This window comes from Panthera onca, chromosome C2, assembly GCF_046562875.1.
Source record: "Panthera onca isolate mPanOnc1 chromosome C2, mPanOnc1 haplotype 2, whole genome shotgun sequence".
NCBI classification, from domain to species: Eukaryota; Metazoa; Chordata; class Mammalia; order Carnivora; family Felidae; genus Panthera; species Panthera onca.
This window is the reverse complement of record NC_138347.1, coordinates 48088550-48103307: the sequence shown is the minus strand read 5'-3', so window position 1 is coordinate 48103307 and position 14758 is coordinate 48088550. Positions and strand designations below refer to the sequence as shown.

Sequence of the window (14758 nt, the reverse complement as noted above, 5' to 3'; positions counted from 1 at the left end):
AATGCCTGGCATCTAGATAGTACTATGCACATGCCTGTTAGGTAAAATAGATTATGGAACGGAATACTCCAATTCTAGGAGGGTTGTTAAGGTTTTCTTATATGGGGGCAAATATTTTTGGGGGATTTTGGGTGGATATAAAATGGGATTTTTCCTCCCATTTTTTTAAATCATAGTTTCAGTTGTACAATATGATTCAACAATTCTATATATTACCCAATGCTCACATTATAATCCTCCTTTTTTTTTTTACTATTACTTTTGCTTTAATAGAAACTAACATGCTACTAGTTCTTTTACATAAATGTAAATAAACCATGAAAATTAATCTGCCTTTCTTTTTCAAGTGGCAGAAGCATAAACAATAAACTTGATTAGTTCTTGCAGGAAGTATAACCTCTCTCTTTTTTACTATAAAAATTTATAACTCAGTACTTTTCAGGTAATCTCAAACAAACCAAGAAGAAAAATTAAAATATTTCAACAAAATACATGTTGTTGTGGAAAAAGCACTGTATATTTGTAAGATAAAGGTTCCATCAAGATTATCTACAATGAAGAAAAACTGGCTTATTTTTATTTATTGATTGATTGATCATATATCAAGAGATAGTCCAACATGGAAAAAATTGGGGTTACACGTCTTTAATCTTAAATTCAATTTTTCCAGAATATAGAGATCGAATATGTATTTTAAATAATACATATCATCAATCAAAATCTTAATCATAACCTAATTTTGTTCAATGAGGCTTACTTAAATCCTTACTTCTCCCAGAACATTCCTCAATGGAACACTTACTAGAAAAACCAATGAGAGCTAAATGTATAACATTCTTTGGGAATTATAAGCTAATCAATACATAATTTACAGTTTAAGTTAAATCATAAAATCATTTTATTTTATGTTAAAACATATCTAATGTAAAGTTATCCAGTAAATTATCAAACTATACTCATTAGATAAAGTGAAATAAATAATTCAAATACCTATGAAACTCAGAATCAGCCTACTTATAAAAGACAAAGATAATACAGTTTTGTCTAAAAATACTTTAGTGCCATCTAGATTACAAAAATTTATGATTAAATTATTGGTTCTCTCCTGACATTAAAGCATAATTAAACTGATGTAACGTCGAAAGTAACAAGGATAGTAAATGCATGAACCAGAATTCAAGTATGCAAAGTGAAAAGTTTTAAAAAAACTAATCATTATTGATCTACATTTATAATGCAAGGCAGTTTTTATAAAGATTGCTAAAGATTACTGGGTTATTAGTTCTTAAATATTGGCTAAAAATTAATGAAATTTGGGGCGCCTGGGTGGCTCAGTCCGTTAAGCGCCAACTTCAGCTCAGGTCATGATCTGGCAGTTCGTGGGGTTCAAGCCCCATTTCAGGCTCTGTGCTGACAGCTAGGAGCCTGGGGCCTGCTTTGGATTCTGTGTCTCCCTCTCTCTCTCTGCCTCTCCCCCACTTGTACTCGGTCTCTCTCTCTCTCTCTCTTTCTCTCTCAAAAATAAACATTTAAAACAATTTAAAAATTAATGAAATTCACTGGACTTTTTAAAAAGCAGTATATTTATACTTTTTTAGTTGAAATAATAACAGAAACATCTATAACATATTTTGACCAGGTTCTAATTTATTTACTGAGCTCAGAAAGAAACCCAATTCTAACTTTTCACTAAATTCTATTTTCAAAATAAATATATTTACCTGTAGATCAGAGAAAATAAGTTAAATTTTTATAAATTTAAGAATTTGGGAGAAAACCTGGGAGTTAAAATTAGACTAATTCAATGGTCCTATAACAAGAAAAGGTAGAAAGATGATTCACAAACAGATTATAATTTTAAAAGAAGCAAATGCCTTTAAAATAGTCTCAGGTAAAACTGTAATAGAAGCTCTGTAATTGGCATTGTGCAGGAATAGTTACAGTAAATAAAAACTCTTACCACTAAGTTAAGAGTGAACTAGTGCTTTTAAAAATGTTACTTCTAGTCACTGAAAACATTGAAATGACCAAAGAAAAATTCAACTCCATAATTCCAAAGCTTAATTTATATTTAAAATACAACTAGAATTTCTTTTAAAATCTCCATAGATATTGCTGTAATTGATATTCTAATTTAAACTGCTTAATGGGGCACTTTGGTCGCTCAGTTGGTTAGGTGTCTGATTCTTGATTTGGCTCAGGTCATGATCTCATGGTTCTTGGGATTGAGCCCCACGATGGGCTCTGCACTGATGGCATGGAACCTGCTTGGGTCTGCACTGATGGCATGGAACCTGCTTGGGATTCTCTCTCTCTCTCTCTCTCTCTCTCTCTCTCTCTCTCTTTCAGAATAAACTTAAAAAAAAAATAAACTGCAGAAAAATGCTGTAGGTATAAAAACTACAAAGCTATATAAAGGTATTAAGTTAGTAGAGTTCTTCTGTGCACCCTAATTGAAGATTCAGTAGATTTTTAAACTTTAGACTTCTATAATCTAATGACAAGTACCACATGTTACTAGGGACAGAGAAGGGATGGATTATACATTAACATGTCCACCATGACCTAATTTCTTTTATGGAAAACTAAAGAATTGTGGTTCTTTGGAACTGATTTAGATATGTGAAGTCACCAACCTAAATATACAAATCTAATTAAGAAAAGTCTTTTAAAAAATCATAAAATTACATAATATACTTGAATTAACAACAATTTTGAACTATGAACAATGCCCTTTGTTAGGTGCGATAATACTCTATACTGTTAGTGCAGGAAATAGAAATACATGATCTCCAACGCTAACACTCTGCCAACTCTGAGACTAATTATTTTCTTTGTTTCACTCCTCTCTTTCAGAATAAAAACGGCAGGTTTTATGAAGTTCTTGGATTTGAATGTACTTGATTTTCATCTGAGGAATGGGAGATATAAAGAAGCATGCAAGGAAAAAAAATTAAAATGATCAAGCCAAAAAACAAATACAGCTCAATCAATATCACACACTCCTAAAAGCAGAATAAGAAAAATTCAGCATTTGAAAACAGCTGCATCAAATTTAAGCCAAGACAGTGTGAGGCTTATAGACAGCATGAGGCATGCTAAAGAAAAGGATGGTCCCGTAAAGCTGCTCTACTCATTGGCTTACCGCTCTGTACATGCTCTGTCTGGCCAAGGAAGATTGAAAGACATTCTATAGCAAATTGAGGTAGAGGACAGAACAAAATGATTATTAAAAACACAACAGCTTTAAAACAAAAATACAGTATAATCACTTTTTCTAACCCAGAGCATACATTATAAAGAAAATGTTTTGATCATCCCAAGTACAAAGAAAAATGAAGAAAAGCCACTTTCAAGTCAGAGTTATCACTTGTTCATTTTAAAATAAAATGTTAAATGTTCATGCTACCAAATGTAGCAATAGTACTCTAACTCAGAATGCACTGAAAGTAAAAAAGTTATAGGCTTTTGAGAACAGACATAATTTTAATGAGCAAAGAAGACTTTCAGGCTTGATAAAACACTTTAATATTATTTATGAGTTGACCATTTTAGACAGGTACAATTTTTTTGGATTTGTGAAAATAATCCATTCTTCCTTGCTATTTACTAAATGGGGGAAAATGTACTTTTGTATGCATAGGTACTATAATAAAGTAACAACAGTAAATTCCTAACATTCAATTCTTAAAGTCAAAATATTTCAACTTTCCTAGGATACTGCAAAATAAGAAAGTGAAATTAATATCACACATTTTCAAGACCAGGTCTGCTTAAAAATAAATTCTATGCTGGAATTATTATGTTAGTTTTGAACTGTACAACAAGAAAGATGAATTAGACTAATACGTGGAGGAGAAAACATTGTGGACTCACAGTTCCAATAAGAAACACTGTAGCAGACATTCTTAAATTTATCAATCTGTGTCCTTCATTTGTAATTCGTGGGAAAACAGATGTCACTTATATTCTGTGGACAAAATTCTATGAAGAGCTAAACTCTTAAATTTAAGAAAATGGGTTTCTGGGGCAACTGGCTGGCTCAGTCAGTGGAGCAAGCATCCAGGTTGTGAGTTCGAGTCCCATGTTGGGTGTAGAGATTACTTTAAAAATGAATTAATTGATTAATTTTAAAAAAGAAAGAAAGAAAATAGGTTTCTGCTTTATTCAGCATGAACAAATTTTCTAGGTTATAAATTCCTGGAGGAGGAGAAGAGTTTCCTGCTTTGAGATTACTGCATTTAGTAGATGATTCCCATCCATTTGACATGTGGGAAACAGCTACTATATGAAGAATAATGCATATAATGGCATCTTAATATTTTTTTTAATGAATGGCATAAAAGGGCAGAATCATTATTTGAGTTTTATTCTGGCAGTAGGGGAAGAGAAATCTTTGCAGTCAAATGTTATAGCAATAAAGGACATCTTTGCAATTACAATGAAAACTGAAATTATCCAATTAAAAAATGTACTTTATGATTCTTTTCTAGAACATATTCAATTCAACTATCATTTACTATTAAGACACATGTCTTTAGTTACCCATCATAAACTCATACCAAATAAGCAACTCACCGGTCCACAGGAGTTGATGTGTTCTCAATAAAACTGATAACTTTTTCCCTGACATTAACAGATTTCGTCTTCAAAGCAACAGTCATTTTATTTACTAGTGATTTCATTCCTCTATCATTTGAGCCATTAGAAGATTCACCCTGAAAAAAAAAAAAAAAAAAAGAACTTACTAATGAATTAACTGTTCTCCTAATGACTATCAGGCACACTACTGCTAAAGGTTATCTAGAGGTTATGGACTGAATTGTGTCCATATGTTAAAGTTCTAACTCCTAGTTCACCTTAGATAAAGACTGTACTCAGAGATATTAAACTAAGGCTGAGGTCATACAGGTGGGACCTAATCCAGTATGACCGGTGTCCTTACAAGAAGAGAAGGAGACCACATACACAGGACCATGTATATCCAGACAGACCAAAAAGGCAGTCATCTGCAAGCCAAAGAGAGAGGCCTGAGGATACATAATCAAACCTGCCAACCCTATGATTCCAGATCTGCAACCTCCAGAACTAAACAAAATAGACCTCTGTGATTTAAGCCAACTACTTGGTTGTATTTCGTTATGGCAGCCTTAACCGACCTATATACTAGGTAAAACCATTTTAGGGATGGGAATTAGAAATGAAAAATGCGGATGTATGTTGTACATACAAACGTGTAAAGTCTGAAAATACCCTCCTTACTCAATAAAAAATTAAGTTACTGACCTTTTCTTAACTTCAATCATAAAATGTAAATCAGCAAATGTATAAATCAGAATATCATTCATGTAGCTAAATTTTTAAACATTTATTCCTTGTAAAATTTTGCTGTTTAAATATTTTCACTTAGACTTTTAATTTTCTCAAGAAAACTGTCCTTATGTACCTAATATAACAGATATGAGTATAATTCTTAAAATGTTTCATGGAATTGCTCCCATATTCGTTAGAGGGCAAACTGGCAATAGGTGTCAGTTTAAAAGTGTGCCTATCTTTTTTTTTATTTATATTTTTAGAGAGAAAGAGAGTGCACCCATTTGAGCAGGGGAGGGGTAGAGAGGAGAGAGAGAAACCCAAGCAGGCTCTGTGCTGTTAGTGCAGAGCTCAATGCAGGGCTTGACATCAGAACGGTGAGATGATGACCTGAGCCAAGATCAAGAGTCAGATGCTTAACCAACTGAGCCACCCAGGCGCCCCAAAAAGTATGCCTATCTTTTGCCCATTAATTCTTCTTCAGAACTTAAGAGAAAGAAATAATTAGAAAGCACTCTAGGACTTCAGTACTGTTGGATAGAAATTTATATAAATTTTAAAAAAATGCTTTAAAAATTTTTTTTAAGTTTTTATTTTACTTCTAGTTAGTTAACATATAGTGTAATATTAGATTCTGGTGGACAATACAGTGATTCAATACTTCCCATACAACACCCAGTGCTCATCATGACAAGTGTATTCCTTAATCCCCATCACCTTTTCTTTTAAAGCATTTTAAAATGTTAGAAAAAGCGGTGAGAAAAAGCAGAAAATAAATCTATATGTACACTCTGATCACCATTTTTAAAATAAAACACTAAAATACATATGCATTAAAAATATTTGAAGGAAATATTTCAAAGTATGAAAATATGAATAGCAGTTGTTTTCTTAGATCTTTCATATTTACATATGATGCTAAAATAAACATGTCATTTTCATTGTCATGTCATTTTCATTTTTAAGTGAAATAAATCATTAACTAACACAAAAACCATATTTCTATTTCCATATCCAAATTTGAAATCAAATTAAACTGAATATAGAAATTAAATTATTTGGTATTTTTCAATATAACACATCTTTTTTTTTTTTTTTTTTTTTTTTTTTTTTAATATATGAAATTTACTGTCAAATTGGTTTCCATACAACACCCAGTGCTCATCCCAAAAGGTGCCCTCCTCAATACCCATCACCCACCCTGCCCTCCCTCCCACCCCCCATCAACCCTCAGTTTGTTCTCAGTTTTTAACAGTCTCTTATGCTTTGGCTCTCTCCCACTCTAACCTCTTTTTTTTTTTTTTTTTTTTCCTTCCCCTCCCCCATGGGTTTCTGTTATGTTTCTCAGGATCCACATAAGAGTGAAACCATATGGTATCTGTCTTTCTCTGTATGGCTTATTTCACTTAGCATCACACTCTCCAGTTCCATCCATCAATATAACACATCTTTAAGACAGTTTCTTTAACAGCCTCAATCATTGTTTTTTAAATCTGAAGAAACAAACTTGAACAGAATTACTTTCTACATTGTGGGTGGCAATATAAATTAGAAGAATGTTGTTTTTAAGGGCCATTGATATTTAAGCTGGGGCAGAAAACTGTCACTAGATGACACCGAGCTGCAGCTGGACAGGGAGAAATTTGAATTCAGCAAGTGGACCTCCAGAACTCCTGGCTAGTTTAGCTGTGCAGGCCTGTTCCATATAACATTAACCATGCAATAACACGACTCCTCACTATATGTGTTTGAAATATTTTGACTCCATTTCTGTTACAGTGAGCTTAATAGTTAGTCACATTTTCTGGGCATTTATCCAAATATGGTGACACATTCTACACATACACTTACATCAACAGAAGAATTGATACTGCTCCTTGAGCCTGAGGTACTAGCAATCCAATGGCCATATCCATTTTCTGGTCCATCCACATTAATATCTGCCAGGTGCTGTTGCAGTGCTTAAAATAAACAAGGGGAAAAAAACAACTCACGTATCAACCCCCTTTGGAAAGATTCATTACCAGAGAATATAATAAACATGTCATGGCTGAATGAAAGAGGATACAAAGACGTAATTACAGGTATTTTTTTCTGCACTTCAGTAATGAAGGACTCTAAGCTACAGAAAGCCGCCTTCTTCTCCTTCTAAAGCCCTCTGTACAACTACAGTTTTTCTTAATTGACAATAACTATATATAAATTTGATGCTTTCCTCTCTGGAAGTATTAAGAGATAATCTCAGCAACATTTTTATGATATAAAAAATTAAAAGAAAACCTATGGTGGCTTTTGTTTTACCATAAAGAGATATCAATTAATCTTTCCCATAATAAAGAAGGCATTAACTGCTATGGAAAGAGAGGTTATTCTTGGAAAAGAAATAATTCATAATTAGAAAAAAGCTTCTGGAACCTAGACTATACCATAAAAGACTGCTTTTCAGATACTTTTGATAGTAAGCTTAATAACCAAGTTCTGTATCACTGTCAAAATTCCTAATAAATACTGGGCCTAAAGGCCAATACTTGCTTAACACTATTAAAACAACCCCATTTGTAGATCACTCTGGGTATGAGCCCCAAAGATTGTGAGTTATCAGGCCATGATATACAGGAAATCATCATAATCCTTGTTGATATCGACAAAGAGGAAAAAGATCCTAATCTGTAAAAATTCTAAGTTATAAAACAAGAAGATTATATTAGGTCAGAACTTAATCCTTATGAGACTCTCATGATTCAAACTCAATTCTATTACTCAACAAATATTAATTTGATTTTATTATTAAAGGCTCTTTATTTCTTGATTGAAATATATTTGACCTATAACACTATGTAAACTTAAGGTGTTTAACATGTTGATTTACATACTGTAATATAATTTCCATTTCAGCAACAGTTAGTACCTCTATCAGATCAGATAATTACCATTTCTTCATGGTGGGAATAATTAAGATTTAGTCTCTTTGCAAGTTTGGTTATGATAATACTGTTGTCTACGTTCACTACACTTACAGTACTCTAGGACTTACTCATCTTTTAGTCACAAGTTTGTACCCTTAAATAATACAATTTGCAAAAAAGACAGGCTCTTTTTAAATCTTTTTATCCTGACCTAATCCTTCATAAATTCTCAAATACTTGCTTGCAGAGATTTTCTGTTATTTTACCATCCTGGATTGTCAGATATTGGTCTGAAGATTTGAAAACATCAGCTTATTTGTTTTATTCTATTCAGCCAATATTTTTTTAGCAGCTAATACTTTCAAGTATTTCAAAAACAAAATAACGATGAAACAAAAAAGCAAAGAGTATGAAAAATATTCCTCTTACCCATTTCCCAGTCCTATCTATTGCACCTTCTCCATAAAGACAAATCATGTGGACAGTTTTTCATGCCTCTTTACAAAAATGCTTTTTACAAATACAAGCTCATTAAACATATCTACTGAATTAGTCTTCCATTAAATATTTGCTCATTTCAATTGTCTATTATGTTTATCTGTTATCTATATGTGCTGCTGGCTTTCCCTTTTCTGAAAATACAGAATGTCTGAAGAGAGAGTTTATCCACTAACTAATCTGGTCACTCCCAATCAGCTCTGGTGATATAATTTCCTCTGAGAAATGGAAGCAAAGCAACAAATAAATTAAATCCTTACCCATAAAGCCTCCACTGGCAATGCTTACATATTCTTTGTTTTTCTGTAGCAAAAATAGAATTTAAATTATTCCAAAATGCAATTTAATCAAAACCTCTATAGCCCTATAAACACTGACACATGTTATATATAGTTATATATTAAGTTTCTGGACTTTTTGTTTTCTTTGACATCTGGGACTCTGGTATAGAGAGATACATACATTTACCTTGTATACTGTAAGGTCTGGCGCTTGGTGGAAAGAAGGAGACAACTTCATGACTACTATCAAGACTGTGATTTTATCTGTATTATAGTTCCAATAATATAATAACGAGTCAAACTAAAATCAGTTAATTGTATTTTTAGATATAATTAGAGTGATTTTTAAAAGATTTCAAAATATGTTGTATCTTTTATAAAAAGGAAATATAAAAACAATTATTCTAGCTAATTATGAATAAGAAATAATAGAATGTTACCATTTTACAAACTACTATAAAAATTAATGGATCTAAAGTGCACTGACAGAGAAAGAGACAAAAAAGAAAGATATGGGCAGTACATACCTCCTGACCAAAGTTCACACCACCCGGGACTTCCTGTCTGCCCCCGCTCCCAAAAAAGTAATCTGATCAAGTCTCTAGATCTAATTACCAACTTAGAGGAAATACCAGGGACATAACCTGATAAACACCACCATGTGAATGCAATTAGCAAAATCTAGTATGTGGGGGACCCGCTATAAGATAACGTAACCAGTTTTTCCAACAAATATCTGCAAGGAAAAAAAATTAGGAAAGGGAACCTATACATTAAAAGAGACTTAAAGGATGTCAACCAAGCAGAATGTCTTGTTTTGGATCCTGGGAAAATCAGACAAACTTGAACAATAGTTAGGTTTTTTTATAATAAAGTATAACGATAATGTGGTTTTATGTCTTTATAAAGAGTTTATAGGGTTCAACTCTATGTACTCTTGATTTTGTTTGAAAATTTCCATGATAAAAGTTGGGGGAAAACTTTCTAAAACCACATCAAGAACTTGAGTTATAAAAAATAAGTTCACAATATTTCAAATTCTTGCCATGTGATATGTTAATGTTCACAATCTATAGTTTATACCAGAGCATTTTTAAAATAGGCCAATTAAATTTGTAAGTAAAATGAGTCTGAGACCCTATTTTTGTTATTTTGTGTAAGTTTCTAAAATCTCTCCTTTAATAAGGTATAAAATTATCTTACAACCCTTCCCCCATATACCTTGTTCCTTCTCGTGTTTTGTCTTTTAAGGATTCTTTCCTTTAGACTTACTTTCTCAAAGCAGATTCCCAGTAAAGTACAACATGAACAGAAATGGATCCAAATTTAGTAGCTAGTGCAACACCATGCCTATGGTCTTGCTAATTCCGTAAGTCAGGGTCATATAAAATGAAGACTTTAATGTATAAAATACCAAAGAATACCTAACAAACAATTATTTTTATGAAGAAAGAGCCATCACTGAGAGAGGTTTTGTAGAGAAGATAGAGGAACAGGCTGCATAAAATCACTGATACAAATTAGACAACATTCAAACACAAAAAGGAAAGATGGCCAAGTATAATGAATAAATTCTATTTCAAAGTAAATATATTAAACTGAATTATGCAGTTACTGTAAAAAGTACTAGGGAATGAACAGACATAAACAGCAACGCAATAGAATAATCCAGAAATAGATCCTGATGCACTGAGGAATTAAAAAGGTGGTATTTCGGGGCGCCTGGGTGGGTGGCTCAGTCAGTTAAGCATCCAATTTCGGCTCAGATCATGATTGCATGGTTCATGAGTTCGAGCCCCATGTCGGGCTCTGTGCTGACAGCTCAGAGCCTGGAGCCTGCTTCAGATTCTGTGTCTCCCTCTCTCTCTGCCCCTCCCCCACTTGTGTTCTGTCTCTGTCTCTGTCTCTGTCTGTCTCTCTCTCAAAAGTAAACGTTAAAAAAATTTTTTTTAAGGTGCTATTTCAAAGTGATAGCACAACTGGTTAGCTATCTGGGAAAATTTTTTTTTTTTTTATTCCTACCTCACTTATTACACAAAAATAAATTCCAGACGATTCAACACTTAAGCATAAAAAGTAAATCATAGAAACATGTAAGAAAAATCTCAAGAAGTCCTTTCGTGGCAAGACAGAAAACCTGTAAGCTGTAAAGAAAAACTTCATATAAATTTGACAATATAGATAACAGTACAAATTAACCTATGAGAACTTCCTAAAGATGATAGCAATAACCAAGCAAAACTGAAATAATCTGTCAACATACCTGTAAAAAGTGTGCCAGGACCATGTTCATGTACATGTCTTCTTCCTCTCTACCACTGCCCATAAAACAGAGGTGCTCCCCACCAGCAATGGAGCCGGATTCGATGGACTGCTTCTGTGCTTCCAGCAAAGATTTTACTGACTGTGCAAACTCAGACGGATTCTGGAGCATCTAGACAATTTTTAAAAACTAAAAATGTGGTAAACTTGTGTTTCACATACATTTCCAAATTTGAAATATTCTTCCAGACAGAAAATATTTACATAGCTACCATGAAAACAAAGGAAAAAAAGGCTTGGAAACAATCAGCAAAACTAAAAGGCAACCGACAGAATGGGAGAAGATAGTTGCAAATGACATATCAGATAAAGGGTTAGTATCCAAAATCTATAAAGAACTTATCAAACTCAACACCCAGAAAGAATCCAGTGAAGAAATGGACAAAAGACATGAATAGACACTTCTCCAAAGAAGACATCCAGATGGCCAACCGACACATGAAAAAATGCTCAACATCACTCATCATCAGGGAAATACAAATCAAAACCACAATGAGATACCACCTCACACCTGTCCGAATGGCTAACATTAACAACTCAGGCAACAACAGATGTTGGCGAGGATGCGAAGAAAGGGGATCTCTTTGGCAATGCTGGTGGGAATGCAAGCTGGTGCCCCCACTCTGGGAAATAGTATGGAGGTTCCTCAAAAAACTAAAAATAGAACTACCCTACAACCCAGCAATGTCACTACTAGTCATTTATCCACGGGATACAGGTGTGCTGTTTCAAAGGGACACATGCACCCCCATGTTTATAGCAGCACCATCAACAATAGCCAAAGTATGGAAAGAGCCCAAATGTCCATCGACGGGTGAATGGATAAAGATGTGGTATATATATATATATATATATATATATATATATATATATATATATATATATACACACAATGGAGTATTACTCGGCAATCAAAAAGAATGAAATCTTGCCATCTGCAACTATGTGGATGGAACTGGAGGTAATTATGCTAAGTGAAATTAGTCAGAGAAAGACAAAAATCATATGAATTCACTCATATGAGGACTTTAAGAGACAAAACAGATGAACATAAGGGATGGGAAACAAAAAGAATATAAAAACAGGGAGGGGGACAAAACAGAAGAGACTCATAAATATGGAGAACAAACTGAGGGTTGTTAGAGGGGTTGTGGGAGGCGGGATGGGCTAAATGGGTAAGGGGCATTAAGGAATCTACTCCTGAAATCATTGCTTCACTATATGCTAACTAATTTGGATGTAAATTTTAAAAAATAAAAAATAAAATTAAGAAAAAAAAAAAAGGGAAAAAGGCTCTTGTAAATAAAATCCCTGGGATAAGAGAAAATAAATGCATATAAATGTACCTATAATACATTAGAACAAAAGTTGAAGATTCAGAGAAAGATGAAACATGCAAAGAAAATATGCTAAGAAAAAATCTGGTTTGTTTCTTAAACAAGCTATGGTGTCATTAGGTATCATGACAAGAAAAGTTTAACACTGAGTGAAAGGGTCCATAGCTAAAAACAATACATTGAAACAAGGTATATTTTTTAGTTTCCACTTATATGGCAAACGATATACTTCTTAGAAGGCAGTCAGAAATAGTAGAAGCCAATTTATTTATTAGCACTACTCCAGGTACAAGAGTTAAAAGGACAAAAAAAGTTAATTTCTTTCCTTCAAGGAAACAGATATGCCAATAACTTCAAAAATTTGTTACAATGTTACAACAGGGCTACATAAAAAGCACAGTGACGCTGCTCCTGAGCGACTTGTCAGTTAGGTGTCTGACTTCGGTTTGGGTCATGATCTCATAGTTCACAGGTTTCAGCCCCACATTGGGCTCTCTGCTGTCAGTGCAGAGCCTACTTTGGATCCTCTGTCCCCCTCTCTCTGCTCCTCCCACTCTCTCTCTCTCAAAAATAAGTAAACAAAAAAAATACAGTGAAAATCCGAGAGAAAAACCGACAAACCACAGAAAAGCAATTTGTAGAAACAAAAAACAAAACAAAAAAAAGTAAACAGTGTACTTGCAAAAAGACGCTCAACATTACTAGTAATTACCACCTTGTAATTACTAACCTCAATGATGGTTTTTCACCCATCATTACTGTAAAATAAAATGTGCTATAATGCAATGTTGAAACATTCTCACTTAGTTATAAAGTGTAAGCTGGTTCAGTCTCTTTAAAGGGTGATAAAGCATTTCTAGTAATGTTTTATATACTCAACCCTCAAACCAACAGTTCTACTTTTAGTAGTCTATTTTATAGAAGTATTTGTACAAGTTCACAAAACATGTATAAGGATCTAACTGCAGCATTGTTCATTACAAGAAAACTGAAAATAACCCAAATGTACATCAATTGGGCAATAAATTATGGTATACCCGTACCATGGTCCACTATACAGTCATTAAAAAGAATGCACTTAGGAGCAATTGGCTGGTTCAGTCAGTAGAGCATGCAACTCTTGATCTTGGGGTCATGAGTTCAAGCCCCACATTGGAGCTTACTTAAAAATAAATAAATAAATAAATAAATAAAGTGGGGATATTAAAAAAAGAATGTACTGAATGGACAGATCTCTAAGAAACAGTTTGGTGAAAAAATAAGTGAACGGTTAACTGAAAAATCAAGTAAAAAGAAAAAGGAAGCAAGAAATATATAAATATATACTAAAGGTCTGGAAGCTTAAACAAGCTGATAATAGCTCTGGAGACATTCTTTGAGTTTTCTGAAGAAAAAAATCAAGTTTTCCTGAATCACTTGAGCAAATTATTAAATAAGCATAAAAGAAAAACTAGGCCCTCCTAGGCAAACCAAGGATGAGAAAGGCTCAGGTTCACTTTCAGGATGCAAACAAGCTTGGATTACCTTCCTTAAAGCACCCAAAACTCTTTGAGTTGTTCTACCTCTATTTTCCCTAAGTTTCCTCTCAATACCACCTAAATTCCCCTCCATGCCTTTTCAGGCCTTAGCATCACCTTTTTCAGATGAGCTGGATGAAAGGCAGACTGCATAGTTAGCAAAAGGGCTTACTCCTCTTTCTTTCTTCCCTAATCTCTGAGGCTCTTATAACCAGAATGGGTTAAATGATGTCAGTCCTACTTCTACCAACTGCTCTAAGTATTCCTGACAATATTTAATTATTTACTTCATCTTCTCCTGTAAGTAAAGTGACCCTTGTATAAAAATTTTAACAAGTGAGCACCTGTATGCCACATACTATGCTTATTAAGTATTAGTTTATGCTTAAGTACTCATGATGGAAAAAAAGGCTTATAGTAAAAATTTCTAGAATAATTACCCAGTTATAGAAAGAGCTTATATTTATAGAGTACTTACTAGATGCAAGGCACTATGCTAAGTGCTACATCAGACAATTCACAGTAAGAACTTTAGAATTTACTGACATAACAATGGTAAGCAATAGTAAGCCATACCTAACAGT

The 14758-nt window shown here is 33.4% G+C and overlaps 1 protein-coding gene across 2 annotated transcripts in view; it reads right to left on the bottom strand.

Annotated features, from left to right (window-relative positions):
• Nucleotides 1-14758, bottom strand: part of TBC1D23 (TBC1 domain family member 23) — a 58233-nt gene that overhangs the window by 7196 nt on the left and 36279 nt on the right. Inside the window, exons 11-15 of one of the 2 annotated variants that reach the window (XM_060640838.3) lie at nucleotides 11262-11432; nucleotides 8978-9020; nucleotides 7165-7274; nucleotides 4579-4718; nucleotides 3146-3190 (exon numbers count right to left, since the gene is read on the bottom strand). In XM_060640838.3, coding sequence (XP_060496821.1) covers nucleotides 3146-3190; nucleotides 4579-4718; nucleotides 7165-7274; nucleotides 8978-9020; nucleotides 11262-11432 — 509 coding nt within the window. The remainder of the gene's footprint in view (nucleotides 1-3145; nucleotides 3191-4578; nucleotides 4719-7164; nucleotides 7275-8977; nucleotides 9021-11261; nucleotides 11433-14758) is intronic. The other variant, XM_060640837.3, reaches the window with a different exon arrangement.